Source organism: Nematostella vectensis, chromosome 6 (genome assembly GCF_932526225.1).
Source record: "Nematostella vectensis chromosome 6, jaNemVect1.1, whole genome shotgun sequence".
NCBI lineage: Eukaryota > Metazoa > Cnidaria > Anthozoa > Actiniaria > Edwardsiidae > Nematostella > Nematostella vectensis.
The window spans coordinates 13,174,927-13,191,184 of record NC_064039.1 but is presented as its reverse complement, the minus strand read 5'-3'; the positions used below and the strand labels follow the sequence as shown (position 1 = coordinate 13,191,184).

The following is a 16,258-nucleotide window of genomic DNA, read 5'->3' as shown; positions in this document are numbered from 1 at the left end:
ATACATACTTTAAATAAATGTGAAAAAGCAAGATGAATAAGTATTAGATCGATGCAGGCCAAATACACCTTTACTCCTCCCCTCTCCTTTTAGTTTTGTTCGAGTCACGTGACACCTTCGGAACGGTTGTTTTGGGCGCGAAGATCAAATCCCGAGTTTAACGTGTTTTAAAAGGAAGCTGACTTTTTTAGGCTCTCTGAAATACAGATTAAGGTATGATGACGTTTTGATAAAAGTTCTTGTTTCTTGCACTACTTAATTTAAATTTGTTGTAAAGTTTCTCTAAAAAATACCGTATAAAAGGAGTTTGAAAGTCTTTTCTTCGTTTTCAAGATGGCGGGGATTGAAGTATTCACGCCAGTGTTTAGAACACCAGATATGGCGTCTCCCGCTTCTCGACGACGCCGACCTCTAGCTCTGGTCAGTACAAACCAATCCAGCAATTTATCGGTAAATGACGATGCCGCTGAGAAGAGGCAAAGGCGGATTTCTAGAGTGACTAGTGTGGCGTTGTCAAGTCCTTCAACTCCTCGAAGTTCCAGCCGCTTGGACAGCGAAAGGTTGGTTGGATTAGTTTAGACGTTTCACAGATCATTTTGTACCGCTTCTTCGGAGCGGTAATGCTAAACGTCAACAAAACTACTCTGTTTTCACAGAAGTTTGTCATATCCCCCCTCTATGGACATGACGGAAAAACCTGGAAAACGCGCAATTCCAGATAGAGAGAGAAGACACAATTACTTACAATGGCTATAGGTTCCTTGTTCTACGGACTGATTTTCAAAACACAAATAACGTGAGGCCGAAGTGCACATAGCCAGATTTTGGCTTTTAAGATAATTTTTCCTTGATCATCATTGCCCTGTGCATCAGTTCAGGGACGAAAATCTCAAATTTCAGTGGCATCAATTTAAAAAAAGCACTTGATATTTTGTTTGCTATAAGTTACTAAGTACTCAGAGAAATTCTCCACCTTATTCGATGTGAAATGGGCATATTTGAAGCTTCACGTCATGTTTTTCAGTTATTTCCCCTCTATCTAGTCAAATCCGTGTTTTAAAACAGACACACCCATAGGCATGGTAGTGTATTATAGCGGAAGGGTGGGATTGTGTACAAGGAGGGGGGGTGTTATTATGAGCAGAAGGGGTGATTGTGAGGGTGGGATTATGAGTGGGGTGGGTGTTATTAGCAGAATGAGGTTATGAGCAGGGGGGGGGGGGGGTTATGAGCGGAACGGGGTTATGGGCGGAATAGGGTTATGAGCAAAATGGAGTTATGAGCGGAAGGGTGGGATGGGTGTTATGATCGGAATGAGGTTATGAGCGAAAGAGGTTATGAGCGGAAAGGAGGGAGGGATTATGAGAGGGACGGGGGTAACGAGCAGAATGGAGAGAGGCTAAGAACCAATTCAGAGGGCTATTTGGGGAAGGCGCCAAAGGCTATTACCAGTATGCAGTTTTAAACAAGCAGGATGACGGCTGCTTTTGGAGTTACCCACTGTACTGTACGGAAGCTCTAAAAACATACTGTGTATCTTATTGTAGTCAATCACCAAGTCTAAGTATCAGCTAGCATGTTCCCCCAAACTGTCCTTGGCAATAGGAGTTAAAAATAATATTATACTTTATATTTTTTTCTGATACAACTTACAACTGATGTTTCTATTTTTTTATGGTACAGAGGGCAAACTGCAAGTGGTCTCACTAATTGCCAGCTTAAGGACCTGTACTCAAACTGCATCAAGCTATCAACAGAAAATGTGAGTACCGTTTTAATATGCTGCTCACCAAGATAGAGTGCTCTCAGAGATAGGGTGCTCTTGAGGATACAGTAGGGTGCTCTTGGAGGTACAGCAGGGTGCTCTTGGAGATACAGTAGGGTGCTCTTGCAGATACAGTAGGGTGCTCTTGGAGATACAGTAGGGTGCTCATGGAGATACAGTAGGGTGCTCTTGGGGATACAGTAGGGTGCTCTTGCAGATACAGTAGGATGCTCTTGGAGAAACAGTAAGGTGCTCTCTGAGAAATGGTGCTCTAAGAGATAGAGTGGAGGTATCTCTTGGAGAAACAGTAGGGTGCTCTCTAAGATAGGGTTGTCTTGGAGAGAGGGTGCTCTCAGAGATTCAGGAGGTTGCTTTCTAAGATAGGGTTGTCTTGAATAGAGGGTGCTCTCAGAGATGAAGGAGGTTGCTCTCTAAGATAGGGTTGTCTTGAATAGAGGGTGCTCTCAGAGATTAAGGAGGTTGCTCTCTAAGATAGGGTTGTCTTGGAGAGATTGTGCACTCGGAGATACAGTAGGTTGCTCTCTAAGATAGGGTTGTCTTGGAGAGAGGGTGCTCTAAGAGATAGGATGCTCTCGGAGATACAGTAGGGTGCTCTCTAAGATAGGGTTGTCTTGGAGAAAGGGTGCTATTAGAGATAGGATGCTCTTGGAGATACAGTAGGTTGCTCTCTAAGACAGGGTTGTCTTGGAGAAAGGGTGCTATTAGAGATAGGGTACTCTTGGAGATACAGTAGGGAGCTCTCTAAGATAGGGTTGTCTTGGAGAGAGGGTGCTCTTCGAGATAGGGTACTCTCAGAGATAGGTTGCTCTCAGTATTCTCTTTTCTATCATTATCTTATTAATAATCTTTTTTTATAATTGTATTGTACATTTTGCATTGCTCTTCTGTTCAATGGATGTGTTTCTTCCCACAGAAAATTAATTCTAAGAATGCTTTTGGGCTTGATTTGATCGACTACATGCAAGATTTGATCAAAACAGTCAAAGAAGGAGAAATGACTAACTTTCAGGTAAAATGATTTGTAGCTTTATTGTAGTCCTGTAACAATTAATTAACAATAATTAACCACCATAATTCATTCTTGTGCTTTTGTTATTCATTTTGATAGGTTGCAAGCTGTACATTGGACGCAAGTGCTAAAATCTATGCTGGCCGCGTAGACTCCATTCATGCCCAAGCATATAAAATGTTAGGGGGACTGGGTAGAGCTGAGAACCAAGGTACAAGAGGTTTATTTGTAACTTATGGTTTACAAGCAGATCACAAATCAAACCCAGTACCCAGTGTTAAGAGGCACTGGTAATACAGAGCATAGCTGTGCCAACTAATCTACCCAGGATCCCCCCTGGTCATCCTGCAAAGCATTATTTTAGTAGAGATAAGATTAACTAATATCCAAGTTGTTTGATTGATTTTTAAGATGAAGAAAATTGTGCTACTGAGGAAGGAGCCGCAGACGATGAACAGTCCAATAAAAAGAGAAACAAAAAGGTTTACAAGCTCATAGTGTGTCTGCTAGCCCAACCGTGTGTCTACTAGTCCATCTGTGTGTCTGAGTGTCTGCTAGACCAACTGTGTGTTTGACTGTCTGTTAGCCCAACCGTTTACCTGACTATCTGCTAGCCCAACTGTGTGTTTGACTATCTGCTAGCCCAACCGTGTATCTGAATGTTTGCTAGCCCAACTGTGTGTTTGACTGACTGTTAGCCCATCCATGTGCCTGACTGTCTGCTTGCCCAACCATGTGTCTACTAGTCCAACTGTGTGTCTGAGTGTCTGCTAGCCCAGCCATTTGTCTGACTGTCTGCTAGCCCAACCGTTTACCTGACTATCTGCTAGCCCAACTGTGTGTTTGACTGTCTGATAGCCCAACTGTGTGTTTGACTGTCTGCTAGCCCAACTGTGTGTCTGACTGTCTGCTAGCCCAACTGTGTGTCTGACTGTCTGCTAGCCCAACTGTGTGTTTGACTGTCTGTTAGCCCAAACCGTGTGTTTGACTGTCTGTTAGCCCAAACCGTGTGTTTGACTGTTTGCTAGCCCATCCGTATTTTTGACTGTCTGCTAGCCCAACTGTGTGTTTGACTGTCTGCTAGCCCAACTGTGTGTCTGCCAACCCAAACCTTGTGTTTGACTGTCTGCTTGCCAAACTGTGTGTTTGACTGTCTGCTAGCCCAACTGTGTGTCTGAGTGTCTGCTAGCCCATCTATGTGCCTGACTGTCTGCTTGCCAAACCATGGGTCTACTAGTCCAACTGTGTGTCTGACTGTTTGCTAGACCAACCATTTGTCTGACTATCTGCTAGCCCAACTGTGTGTTTGACTGTCTGCTAGCCCAACTGTGTGTCTGCCAACCCAAACCTTGTGTTTGACTGTCTGCTTGCCAAACTGTGTGTTTGACTGTCTACTAGTCCAACTGTGTGTCTGACTGTCTGCTAGCCCAACCGTGTACCTGACTATCTGCTAGCCCAACTGTGTGTTTGACTGTCTGCTAGCCCAACCATGTGTTTGACTGTCTGCTAACCAAACCATGTGTCTGACTTTCCCAACTGTATGTCTGACTGTCTGGTAACCCAACCATGTGTTTGACTGTCTGCTACCCAACCATGTGTCTGACTGTCTGGTAACCCAACCATGTGTTTGACTGTCTGCTAGCCCAACCGTGTGTCTGACTGTCTGGTAACCCAACCATGTGTTTGACTGTCTGCTACCCAACCATGTGTCTGACTGTCTTTTAGCCCAACCATGTGTCTGACTGTCTGCTAGCCCATCCGTGTGTCCAACTGTGTGCTAACCCAACCATGTGTCTGACTGTCTTTTAGCCCAACCATGTGTCTGACTGTCTGCTAGCCCATCCGTGTGTCCAACTGTCTGCTAGCCCAACCGTGTGTCTGACTGCCTGCTAACCCAACCATATGTTTGACTGTCTGCTAGCCCAACCGTGAGCCAATAAACATTTATGACTTTGTCTAATTGCAGAACAATCATAAGCCAGGCAACACCATAGAGACCAACAAAAAGAACCTTAATGTCAACCAGTTCGACTTGGAGTTTGAGGTAAAGTAAATTAGCATTTTCTGTATCCCTGTCAGTACTTGCAAGTCTTTTTTCTAGACTTATAGCAAGTACTAGTACTCTTTTTTCTTACTCTGCATTCAAGTGGGTACCTTCAGTGAAACATTCACTTTCTTCTCCCCTTTAAGCTTTAATGGCTTCACCCTTGCAGTGACAGATCTGAGGAGCGGGGTGGGTTTATACCATATCCTTTGGTACACAAAAATATCATTTTCTCACCAATGGAAAAATACTGCCTGACTAAAATTTATATTAATTATTTCCTTATAAAACGTGTTTTTTTTCCATAGTATATGATATATATGATCTTTTGTGTGGCAGGTCGACCCTTTGTTCCATAAAACATCTGCTGTCTTTGATGAAGGTGGAACTCAAGGTCTTCTCCTAAACTTCCTGTCAGTCTGTGACGATAGCTGTGAGCTCCTGCTTGACTCTAATGCCATAGTGACACCTGCTAGAGACTCCACCACCGAAGCGCAGTCAACCAAAGACAGCTCCATGGTCGACTTATCAGAGCTCAGAGGTTAGGCTCTGAAGTGTATCATGCTTGAACCACACAGTATTTGAGATCAAATTTATTCGTTTATCCAGATGTGTACAGTAGTGTGAACTTCAATGCCTTCCAAATCTGCCCTCACTTTTCGGAATTTGAGTTCACTAATTGGAACAAAGAAGAGCAGGTATGTTCATGTGTGGGTATTGTGTGCGGTGCAAATGTGTTAACAGGTATGTTCATATGTGGGTTTGTGTGCAGTGCCAATGTGTTAACAGGTACGTTCATATGTGGGTTTGTGTGCAGTGCCAATGTGTTAACAGGTACGTTCATGTGTGGGTTTGTGTGCAGTGCCAATGTGTTAACAGGTATGTTCACGTGTGGGTTTGTGTGCAGTACCAATGTGTTAACAGGTATGTTCATATGTGGGTTTGTGTGCAGTGCCAATGTGTTAACAGGTATGTTCATGTGTGGGTTTGTGTGCAGTGCCAATGTGTTAACAGGTATGTTCATATGTGGGTTTGTGTGCAGTGCCAATGTGTTAACGGGTATTTTCATGTGTGGGTATGTGTGCAGTGCCGATGTGTTAACAGGTATATTCATGTGTGCAGTGCCAATGTGTTAACAGGTATGATGATGTGTGCAGTGCCAATCTGTTCCTGTACAAAAGATGGAAATTTATTTAAAGAAAGGATTAGACTTCAGAAAATATATTTTTTTCAATACTAACTTTGATGCTGAACCTATTTTGTTCTCCAACTGCTCTATCTTTTTCCTGACTATTCTCTGTTATATCTGCTTGACTAAAAACAGAAGTCACACTTCACAGCAGCTATGGCCAAACTTGGAAGTGAGGAGCATGCATTTGACATCAATGCTCCAGGTTTGTTTACAGTCATTTTTCTAAAGTTTTTAAATGACTTGATAATTCAACACTTTGCATCCTCCCTCAAATATCGCTTCCAGCCACCGAGACCGAGATGGACTATCCTGAACCTATGGGTGGAGACTTCAGTGAAGATGACATGCCAGACATTGGGGTAAGAACTGCGCTCTGATTTGTAGAAAAGATATCAAGAGAAAAGATATCAAGGGGTAAACAGGTGTGTTTCATGATGTGGAACAATTAATTTTGTGTTATCCTTTCACCAGGACATGGAATTTGGCCGAGATGGATGTGAGGGTTCGGCCTTTGGTGGCACATCTCACCCCAGCGCTCTCGCTAATGCCACCTTGGCCTTTGCAGACGGACGGGAAGCACAACTTGTCTCAGGACAGGATGGAAGGTTTGATCATGCAATGTACATAAATGCAAGACAATTGGAGAGGTTGATCAAGAAGCTATGGTATATATGCATACATGCAAGACAGATGGAAGATTTGATCATGCTATATGCATAAATACAAGTCAGATTGAAGGTTTGATCATGCTATGTGCATACATACAAGACAGATGGAAGCTTTGATCATGCTATGCATACAGGCAAGACAGATGGAAGTTCTGATTTATTGTTGGTCAATAGTGTTTTGTGTTTCCTTAGTGCTGGGACATTAGGCAGTGCTATCAGTACCCTTGGCACCCTGTGTTTGGAGTTGTCGGAGCAACCCAACGAGTATTCATACTTCAAATCCAGCATGCTTGCTACATGGGCAGGCCCCGAACACTGGAAGATGAGGGCACGCCTATCTAAGTGTAAGAGAAAAAAGGAATGGTGTTTGACAAAGTACCACAAAAAGTTCCTTGGTACTGTTTTTAAGGTTTATTCGATAGTTTATGCGATATTTTTAAGCCCAAGCATCATTCTAACTTTATTTCTCACACACAGTGGTTTATCTACATAACCTTAAGTAATCAGTTTCCTTCTTGAATATGTATGGCACCACAGTTTTTGATTGATTCGTAATGATACTTGATTGACTACTGGTTTGTGCTCTTATCTTCCCATATTCTTTGACAAAACACATGCCGTTGAATCACAATTAGACTCAGATCTAAATGAATGTTCATTCTAACGTTTATGAGGATTTTGTTTGAAATACAATTTTCTCCATCTCTTTTTTGATTCGCAGTGGCTGGACTGGCAACTAATAACACTGATCAGGACCAGTCAAAAAAGAAGAAAACTAAGAAGGATGCGTTCAAAGTGGATTTTGATGCTGAATTGGATTACAAGATATACTTTACTAAAGGAAGGGTTAGTCTTTGGTCACATAGTTTCCTAATCAGCCGTCCGCGGACTGCTGGAAAAGAGACTATTGGTCACAGGGACGGCAGAAAAGCGAAGGCCCCCAATAGGTTGTATAATTGATTTACTTGCACCCTATAGTCACCCACACAGCCGTTCTTTGTATTGGCTATGCTTCCCTTCAAGCATGACCAACACAGGGACAGCTGTGGGGAAGACTACCCTTTAGTTTGAGGTACTAGGATTCACATGCAGAGAACGTCATCCACCCAAGATAGTGAGTGCAGCACCCTGCCTCTCCTTGTCCGCCGTACCCTGTTTCCAGAGCCTCGAACGTCTCTCTATTCAGTGGCCAGCGAGGTTTTCGCGGGCCACTAAATAGAGAAACGTTCGAGACTCTGAAACCAGGGTATGTCCGCCGCCGCTAGGTCAGAAAGTTGCATACATGTATACATAAAATTTATTACATTTTATTGATTAAATTCAAATAGTACCATATGGCTAAAATGGAGATTAAGCATTGTATAAATAATTGGATTTACGATTGGTAAATTTTTTGGCCAGACTAGAGAGTAGAGTCTGTTCCATCCCTACTGTCTGATTCATATATTGCATACATCAACAGGCGGCCACAACGTTAGCAAAGTCTACACTAGAAAAGCTGTCATCGGACAAGACTACACTACCAGAGGATCTCCACTATGATGCTGATAATCTATTCAGGCTGTTTATCAAACCCAAAATCATGGTAAGGAGATCTAGCAGTCAGGGGCTGTATTTAATGCTGTTATTTAGAAGTTAAGCAGGAATTGTGAACGTAAAGAATTGAAGAAATCACAGTTTGTGGAAGATCTACTACGGTCCGGCCTCCTGTCAAAGACTTTTCATGGGTCAGTTTTGGCTCAACTGCTATCTCAACTTCTATATTGTAGGAAATGGGTGAGTGAACAACAACAACAACAACAAAAAACACACAAAAATGAGCGGAAGTTTCTATATTTTATATAGTAGCTTTGCGAAGACATCGCTAAGTAAGAGGTCCCCTTATTATTGCTAGTGAGATTATTTTCTGTTGGGCAGGTTCGAAGACAGGCTGTTCAAACTCAACCAGAAGTCGCCGATGATGGTACGTGGAAGCTTCATAATTGCTTTGACGCTCGTCTTTATTTTGATGGTATCATTAACTGATTCTAACTCAACATTGCTAAGGGGCCAAATGATACAATTAGGACAACCCTAACAATGTTTTATGATTGCTTTGACGCTCATCCTTTTTATGATAATGCTATTGATTGATTCTAACTCAACATTGCTAAGGGGCCAAATGATACAATTAGGACAACCCTAACAATGTTTTATGATTGCTTTGACGCTCATCCTTTTTATGATAATGCTATTGATTGATTCTAACTCAACATTGCTAAGGGGCCAAATGATACAATTAGGATAACCCTAACAATGTTTTATGATTGCTTTGACGCTCATCCTTTTTATGATGATACTATTGATTGATTCCAAATCAATATTGTTTAGGATCTGCATGGTACAACTACGACAACCCTAATGATGCGGCTAACTACTGTCCGGCAGGCTCACAGGCAAGTGGCTAGTAATCGGCAACTTTAACCACGAAATCGCGTGTTATTTTGAGTGGCAAACTTACGCCAAAATAAACACAAATTGCTGCCGCCGTCACTCGAGAAAACGACGAAAAAATAAAATATTTCAATAGAAGCCCTTTCTGACAGATAAACTTTCTGGCTGATCCATAAGCGCTAGGTAAGCTGCTTTTTCTTGTCTAAGTCATTTTCCCGAAAAAGCCGAAGCGCGAGCGAGTTTGGCACAAAAATGTCACGTGATTTCTTAGTGCCAGTCACGTGATTTCTTAGTGCAAGTCGCCCGTTGCTCGGTCTACCACAGGAATTCCGCAAAGTCATACTTGCTTGTGCCACACCAGGATGATGACGAAGACGATGACATCACTACTGGTGGGGACCTGGGACCACCGGATATGACCCAAGTACCGGATATGACGTGCGACATGACGAACTCATCACAGGGGTTGAATGACACTAATGGGATGGACTTGACCATGTTCGCGGGCGATGGCCTTGTCTCGCAACCCAACAAGGTCAGTATTTCAACTACACCAATTTGGGTTAAAAGAACCTCCATTGCAGAGCAAGGCACCTTCATACTTCTTGACATGGTCCCCCCCCCCCCCCCCCCCCCTTCCAAAAGCGCATTATAGCAGAGCAGTATTGTTTGGAGTGTTTAGGGTGTTCTATGGTTTATCCCATGCAGGTTCAAAAGATTGACATCGCTTACGCCAAAACCGCCAAGAAAATGGATGTGAAGAAGCTTAAGGAAGCCATGTGGAAACTGATTCAGGACACCGACATTAACAAGGTATCTGCTCAATTATAATCCCACACTCGCAATATTTTTTCGTGCCGCCGCGAGCGCAAGTAGCATGTTTGAATAAAGCCCTTACCGCATTTACGCCCTTGCCTTAGTCTGGAAACATTCGTATTAAGCTCATTTTCTTTGTGCCAGGAAAACATTCCAAACGAAGTAGAACCAGAGGTCCATCTAAATAAAGACGAATTCAGCGATCCTCGATCCTTCAAGGAGATCTACGGTCAGCTTCCCGCTTCCATATCCAAACACATGGCCAAGAACCTATCCGTCCCCATCGCTTTCGTCTGCATCCTACATCTTGCTAATGAAAAGGTACTGTTAGTCTAAGCTGTGCTCCGTGGTCAGACATGAGTCATTTGCCTTCGACTTGACCATGTTGTATCTGCGCCCTCGTGAATTAGCATTGATATTATCATTATATCATTATCATGATCATTACCATTATCATTACCATTACCATTATCATTATCATCATTATTATTATTATTATTATATGTTATTATTTTCTGCATCCGACCGTGATCACACAATTGTAGTATGTGTTCATTTGTTCGATTTTTTTTTCCCAGTGTCTAAAGATGACACCCTGCACGGATATGTCAGATTTCGCAGTCAAAAAGGACTCCTAGTTCCCTACTGGCTCGCCAAACACTAGCGACATCGTGGAAAATAACGAGCGACTTTCTTTTATAGGGAGTGTTCATTATATATCCTGAAAATGAAGCAACATCATTTTCCATGTCTTTCCTCCACCTTTCCCCTCGTGGTATATAATTAACACTCCCTAACCTTACATAGAAGTTAGTTATGGATATCTCAATTTCTCATTTTAGTGATCATGAAAAAAAAGTCTGATCGATCTTTTAAAAAGTGTGAAATAAAATGGTTGACAATAACCATCCAAACTCCGAGTGGTCTGTTTCCTTCCCTGGCCGTCAACTTCCACTATTACGGTCACCTGGGAACTACCATTTATTGTCTGCGAAGGAAAGTCCGTAATAATGGAGCCACTGTATCTTATAGTCCGTAGACCCGACTCGAGTAACAGTGTTTTTTTCTGTTTGTTTATATTCAAAACGCTCATCTGTTTTAAAGCTACAACTTTTCTTGTATTATCTGATACTTCAAAATAAAATTAAGCCTCGGCAGACTTGTAGGTTATTTTTTTGTGTCCATAACATCTAAATTTCACAATAGTGGGGAAAAGCTCCCACCCCCGGGCTCGAATTTGCAATTATAATCATAAACTGTCAAGCTAGCAGTCACAAATTATAAGTCTCTTGTAAAATTGCTTATCTCTGAGCCTCAGTCGACTGGAATAAAACTATTTCTGCACAGGTAACAAGACAGTTGTGTTAAGAGATTGGTAAACTAGTGATTCGCTCTCTACTCACTTTTTCGGTGCAAAATTTTGCGCTATCCATAATCTAACGCATCTGCATAAATTACTATCGCGCTGTGATGAAAATGCTCGTATTTTAGAGCGCATGCAGCTTTGGTATAGCAATATTTTACTATAAATGGAACCATTTTAAGGTCTCGGTAAAGGTAAACGACGTGTCCGCGGAAAAATAATATTGTCGCGCCGCAATTTTCACTACATGTACAAACTATATACCAAATAAAAGATTGAATTATCTCCTGCAAGTTTTATTTTTTCAATAGCTAATTCCGTGTTTAAGTTTTGAGGCCTCAAACTCAAAAGTACGGAGTTTACTCTAGAGCGTAATGCACCTTCGCGTTATTGCGCATGCACTTGCACGTAATTGCATCTCAGTGACAGATAGATGATCTACCAAAGTGTGAGGACTTTTTGTTATTTGACACTGTTAACAAAATATCACGAATCAAAGTTGGAACTCTCATTTCTGGCGAAATTTGGACACGAAAAGTGCTATTAAAGCGATCTTCAGTCGAAAAATTCCTCGCACACTTTATGACGTGGCATAATTATCCAGAAAATTTGAAGGCGATATCTTAAAACCCGTCGCGAGGTTACGCCCGACAAGTTCGAGCTCTCGCCTCAAAATAATACACTAGAAAAGTCAAAGATTTGGCGTGAATTTCACGGTCAACAGGTCACGGGGAACAGCAAAGGCCCATTTTAGCCGTCTTTGAATGCGATTTATGGAAACTTTTTTGGCAAAAATAAAGTTTAAGAACTATTGATACAGGTTTTGCAAAAAACAACATCTACATCTACATTGTTAATCCACAAAGGGGTTACCATCACTGTGGATATAAATTAATTGTATAAATAAATACATTAATTAATTAATTAACTAAAATAAAAAAATAAATAAAAAACATTAAAAATAAAAAATAAAATAAATAAATAAATAAAAAATAAAAAACATAAAATAAAATAATAATAGAAATAATAATAATAATAATAATAAATAAAAAATAAATAATAATACAAATAATAATAAGGCACAATAAAAATAGTAATAAGGCAGAATAAAACAAGATTAAATAAAGTAAAAAGATAAAAATCGTTTAAACAGCATTATTGGTATTAATATAATTTTATTGATTTAATTTAATTTTATTCGTTCTCTAAAGATATCTGCACTAGTGGAATCCAGGGTAAGGCGGGGCAGCTTGTTCCATTCTTTTATTGTCCTACAGAAAAACGAGTTCTTATAAGCTTCTGTTCTTGAACATAACTCGATAAATTTATCTGGATGAGAGCTGCGTAATTGGCGGGTGCGTCTGTCAATATTGTCTGGTATCTCAAGTGCTGATTTTTTGTTAACAGCCTTGTAAAATAATGTAAGCCTGGCATCCTGGCGCCTTTTAGAGAGAGGGGGCCACTCCAAATCGTTTAGGATGTTTGTGACTGTGCCAGGAGTCCTATCCCAGCAATTTTTAACAAAACGACCCGCCCTCCTTTGAACCTTCTCAATCTGTTTGACGTGTTTCTTCAACCATGGATCCCAGGCAGAGCTGGCATACTCTAAGTGTGGAAGAACGAGCGATTTATAAGCAGCTTCCTTAATGTTCTCTGGGCAGTTGCTTAGGTTGCGCCTAAGAAAACCTAAGGTCTGGTTGGCTTTGGACACTTTGTTGTTTATATGCCAGCTCCAGTCAAGTGTGTTCGAGAGCTCGACGCCTAGGTATGGATGGTGTTCAACTGGTTTAAGGATGTGGTTCATCAATGTGTAGTTAAATACTATAGGTTCCCTATTTCTCGTGACTCTCATGACAAAACATTTTGTTGGGTTAAAGGACATGAGCCATTTCTCTGCCCATTTCTCGATGGAGGTAAGATCAGACTGGAGCTGATGTGCATCAGAAGTTGCCTCGATGACACTGTATAAAAGAGTATCATCAGCAAACAATCTTATGGTAGAAGATTTACAATCATTGCCGATGTCATTTATGTAGAGTAAAAACATCAGTGGGCCGAGAACGGTCCCCTGGGGCACACCAGATGACACACTTATAGGGGCAGATGAGACTCCATCAACAAGAACGGATTGTTCCCTATGTGTTAACCAGGTTGTAAGCCAGGTCTTTAGGAGACCCCGAATTCCATAAAAATCGAGCTTGGAAATAAGCCGCTGGTGGGGAACAATATCAAAGGCTTTACTAAAATCCATGATGATCAGATCAGTTTGTCTGCCGAGATCTAGAGCTTTCCCCACATCCTCTAGGGTGGTTATTAATTGCGTTTCACAGGAAAACAACCTGCGAAAACCATGTTGGAACTTGACGAGGATATTATGGGTATCAAGACGATTCATTATGTCATGGAAAATAATGTGCTCAAGTATTTTACAAGGTACAGCAGTCAGTGAAATAGGACGGTAGTTGGAAGGGATATTCTTATTTCCCTTTTTGAACACTGGGGTCACATTTGCACTGAGCCAGTCATTCGGGAGAGTACCGGTCTCTAAAGATTGTGTGAACAAGAACGTCAGAGCTGGGGCGATTTCATGGGCAGCTTCTTGTAAAATTTTACAGGGGATTAAATCAGGGCCATTAGCTTTCTTCGGGTTAACATTTTGTAGTAGTTTGATAACACCGTCTATAGATATTAAAGTAGACGGTATAGTCGGATAAGGACTTGGTCCAAGTGTAGGTATAGAACTATTATTTTCATAAGTAAAAACGGACTGGAACTGTGAACTCAGAGCACGTGCCTTACCAAGACTGTCACTGACTAATTCACCCTTATCATCGCGTAGGGGAGCAACACCAACATCATGGGTCTTTTTGGACTTGATGTACGTCCAGAACCGTTTGGTTATGGTATGGTTCGCTGTTTCACTACCCTCTGGGACTGTTAAGAGCTGGGACACATACTCGCTGTGTGCCTTAGCGAGATTTTTCTTTACGAGTTTACGCAAGTCTTTAAATTTTTTCCAGGCAGCATGGTTATATAGACGTTGCTTTTTTCGGATTAACCTTTTAATGGAACTAGTGATCCATGGCAAGTTCCATCTACCACTTATGTTTTTTTGTGGGATATGTTTTTTCATGATCTCAGTGATTGTGGTTTTAAAGAAATCATAGTTTTCATTGATCAATTTATGATAGGCCTCATTGTTGAAGTAATTATCAAGATGTTTTTTAAGGTCAGTTTTCACTGCACCCATATTACCTTTCTTAAATACAAAGACTTTACGAGGCTTTTTCTTGTTGAAGGAGGGCTTCAAGTTTAGATCAAATAGCACCAGATCATGATCACTCATGCCGATCTCAACCACTAGGTCTAATACCATCTCTGGGCAAGTGGTGAGAACAAGATCGAGGGTGTTCTCCCCTCTAGTTGGCTCCATAACATGTTGAGTCAGTGAGTGGTCGTTCACAATGTCCAATAACTAGTGGTTTACTTCAAGCCCATAAGTAGGATTAGGTCTTACAGCGTAGTTATCATCTTCCCATGATATACTAGGCAGGTTCAGGTCACCGGTAATGAGGATGTTTGGAATTTGATTTTTAACCAGCTTGCATAATGCACCATCGAGAGCTACAAGGGGGTCAACATTTGAGTCTGGGGTCCTATAGACTGAGCCAACAAAAAGTGATTTGCTTCCTGCAATATTTATCTTTGACCAGATGCCTTCATAATTACCATCCATTTGCTCCTCGTGAGTCACCACAAGATGGTTGGAGAAAGCAGACAACACCCCTCCACCAAATTCGTTTCTATCATTACGAAAAATGGTGTAACCTTTCTCCAGAATTTCAGCCGAAAAGACAGTGTCATTAATGTGGGTCTCATTTACATTAACAATATCAGGTTTGTAGTTGTCAATCAGGCTTTGAAATTCAAGGCGTTTATCTTTACCCTTTAAGCTACAAGCATTCAGTGTTAACACTCTCAATTTGTGGGGGTCTTTCATTTTATTTGATGCAGGAGATCTTTGCCTGGGGGAGGATGTTAGTGGCTGGGGCGATTCTGAGCCGGATGATTGTACTGATGTTGATAAAGATAAATAATAATTGTCATCAGGAATGTCAGGACCACTTGATGACTTTGAGAAATTGGCCACATCACAGGCACAGCAGATCCAAGAACAAGAACTGTTAGCAAGTGTATTGTAACTTTCATTGCTTATTGAGCAGCATTTTGTGTGATACCATGCATCGCAGTAGTCGCACTGAATACCCTTCTGGTTGCATTTAACTGGTTTTGAGCATGCTCCACAGGGATACCGGTAGGTCGGACCGGGATTGAGAGGGATGTCCCCACTAAGAATGAGTAGGCGAAAGTCGAGTGAGCTTGGGTTACTCCTTGGAGCGATCAATTTTCTACGATTGGGATGAATATTGTTCATGAAAATTTTAACTTTGTCCAGGCTCATTTCAAAAAGTGCTGGTGAAATGAAGGGTCCGGCCTTAGACTCAATTAGTGGGCTCTGCCACCGTAATAAGAAATTCTGGAGATGTAGAGCAAATAGGAGTACTATCAAGGGGGCCATGAGGTGGCCTGCCATTATGCCAGATATAATTATTATATATATATATTTTTTTTGAAAAAGAATTACAGAAATAGTATTGTAGGTTATTTTCCGGTTATTCCGGTTAAATAATTGTTTGATTGTATATAATTATTTGATTAGTTTCCCTTTCTTTTATTTAACTAGATCAATTAATTATTAATAATCAATAATCAAGGTAAAATTAAGTAGAATAAAATAGTTAAAAGACTACAATGAAAATGCAGGGTGGCAAAAACAAGTTGGACTCGAGTCGCCCGTAAACTGAACCAACGCGCTCAGTCAACAATGCACTCAGAACCCACTGGTAGAAAAACTCCAAGCAGTATTACACAACAACGCAATCCGAC

General features: G+C 41.2%; 1 protein-coding gene across 1 annotated transcript; it reads left to right on the top strand.

Moving 5' to 3' along the window:
• The first annotated feature begins 87 nt into the window (after nt 1-87).
• Nucleotides 88-11,107, top strand: LOC5521066 (condensin complex subunit 2). The gene is made up of 21 exons (XM_048729643.1): nt 88-213; nt 334-560; nt 1,684-1,762; nt 2,700-2,795; nt 2,895-3,006; nt 3,207-3,277; nt 4,762-4,839; nt 5,179-5,380; nt 5,449-5,537; nt 6,164-6,233; nt 6,317-6,390; nt 6,503-6,636; nt 6,892-7,043; nt 7,421-7,545; nt 8,162-8,284; nt 8,617-8,662; nt 9,070-9,134; nt 9,494-9,667; nt 9,841-9,945; nt 10,093-10,269; nt 10,527-11,107. The coding sequence occupies exons 2-21, from the start codon at nt 334-336 to the stop codon at nt 10,584-10,586; spliced, it is 2,259 nt and encodes a 752-aa protein (XP_048585600.1). The 5' UTR covers nt 88-213; the 3' UTR covers nt 10,587-11,107.
• The last annotated feature ends 5,151 nt before the right edge of the window (nt 11,108-16,258 follow it).

Bases quoted from the DNA above. Each gene is read 5' to 3' on its own strand.
- LOC5521066 (XM_048729643.1), top strand. From the start codon at position 334: ATGGCGGGGATTGAAGTATTCACGCCAGTGTTTAGAACACCAGATATG. The intron at 6,234-6,316 runs GTTTGTTTACAG...TATCGCTTCCAG, and splicing joins ATTTGACATCAATGCTCCAG to CCACCGAGACCGAGATGGAC. The intron at 6,391-6,502 runs GTAAGAACTGCG...TCCTTTCACCAG, and splicing joins ATGACATGCCAGACATTGGG to GACATGGAATTTGGCCGAGA.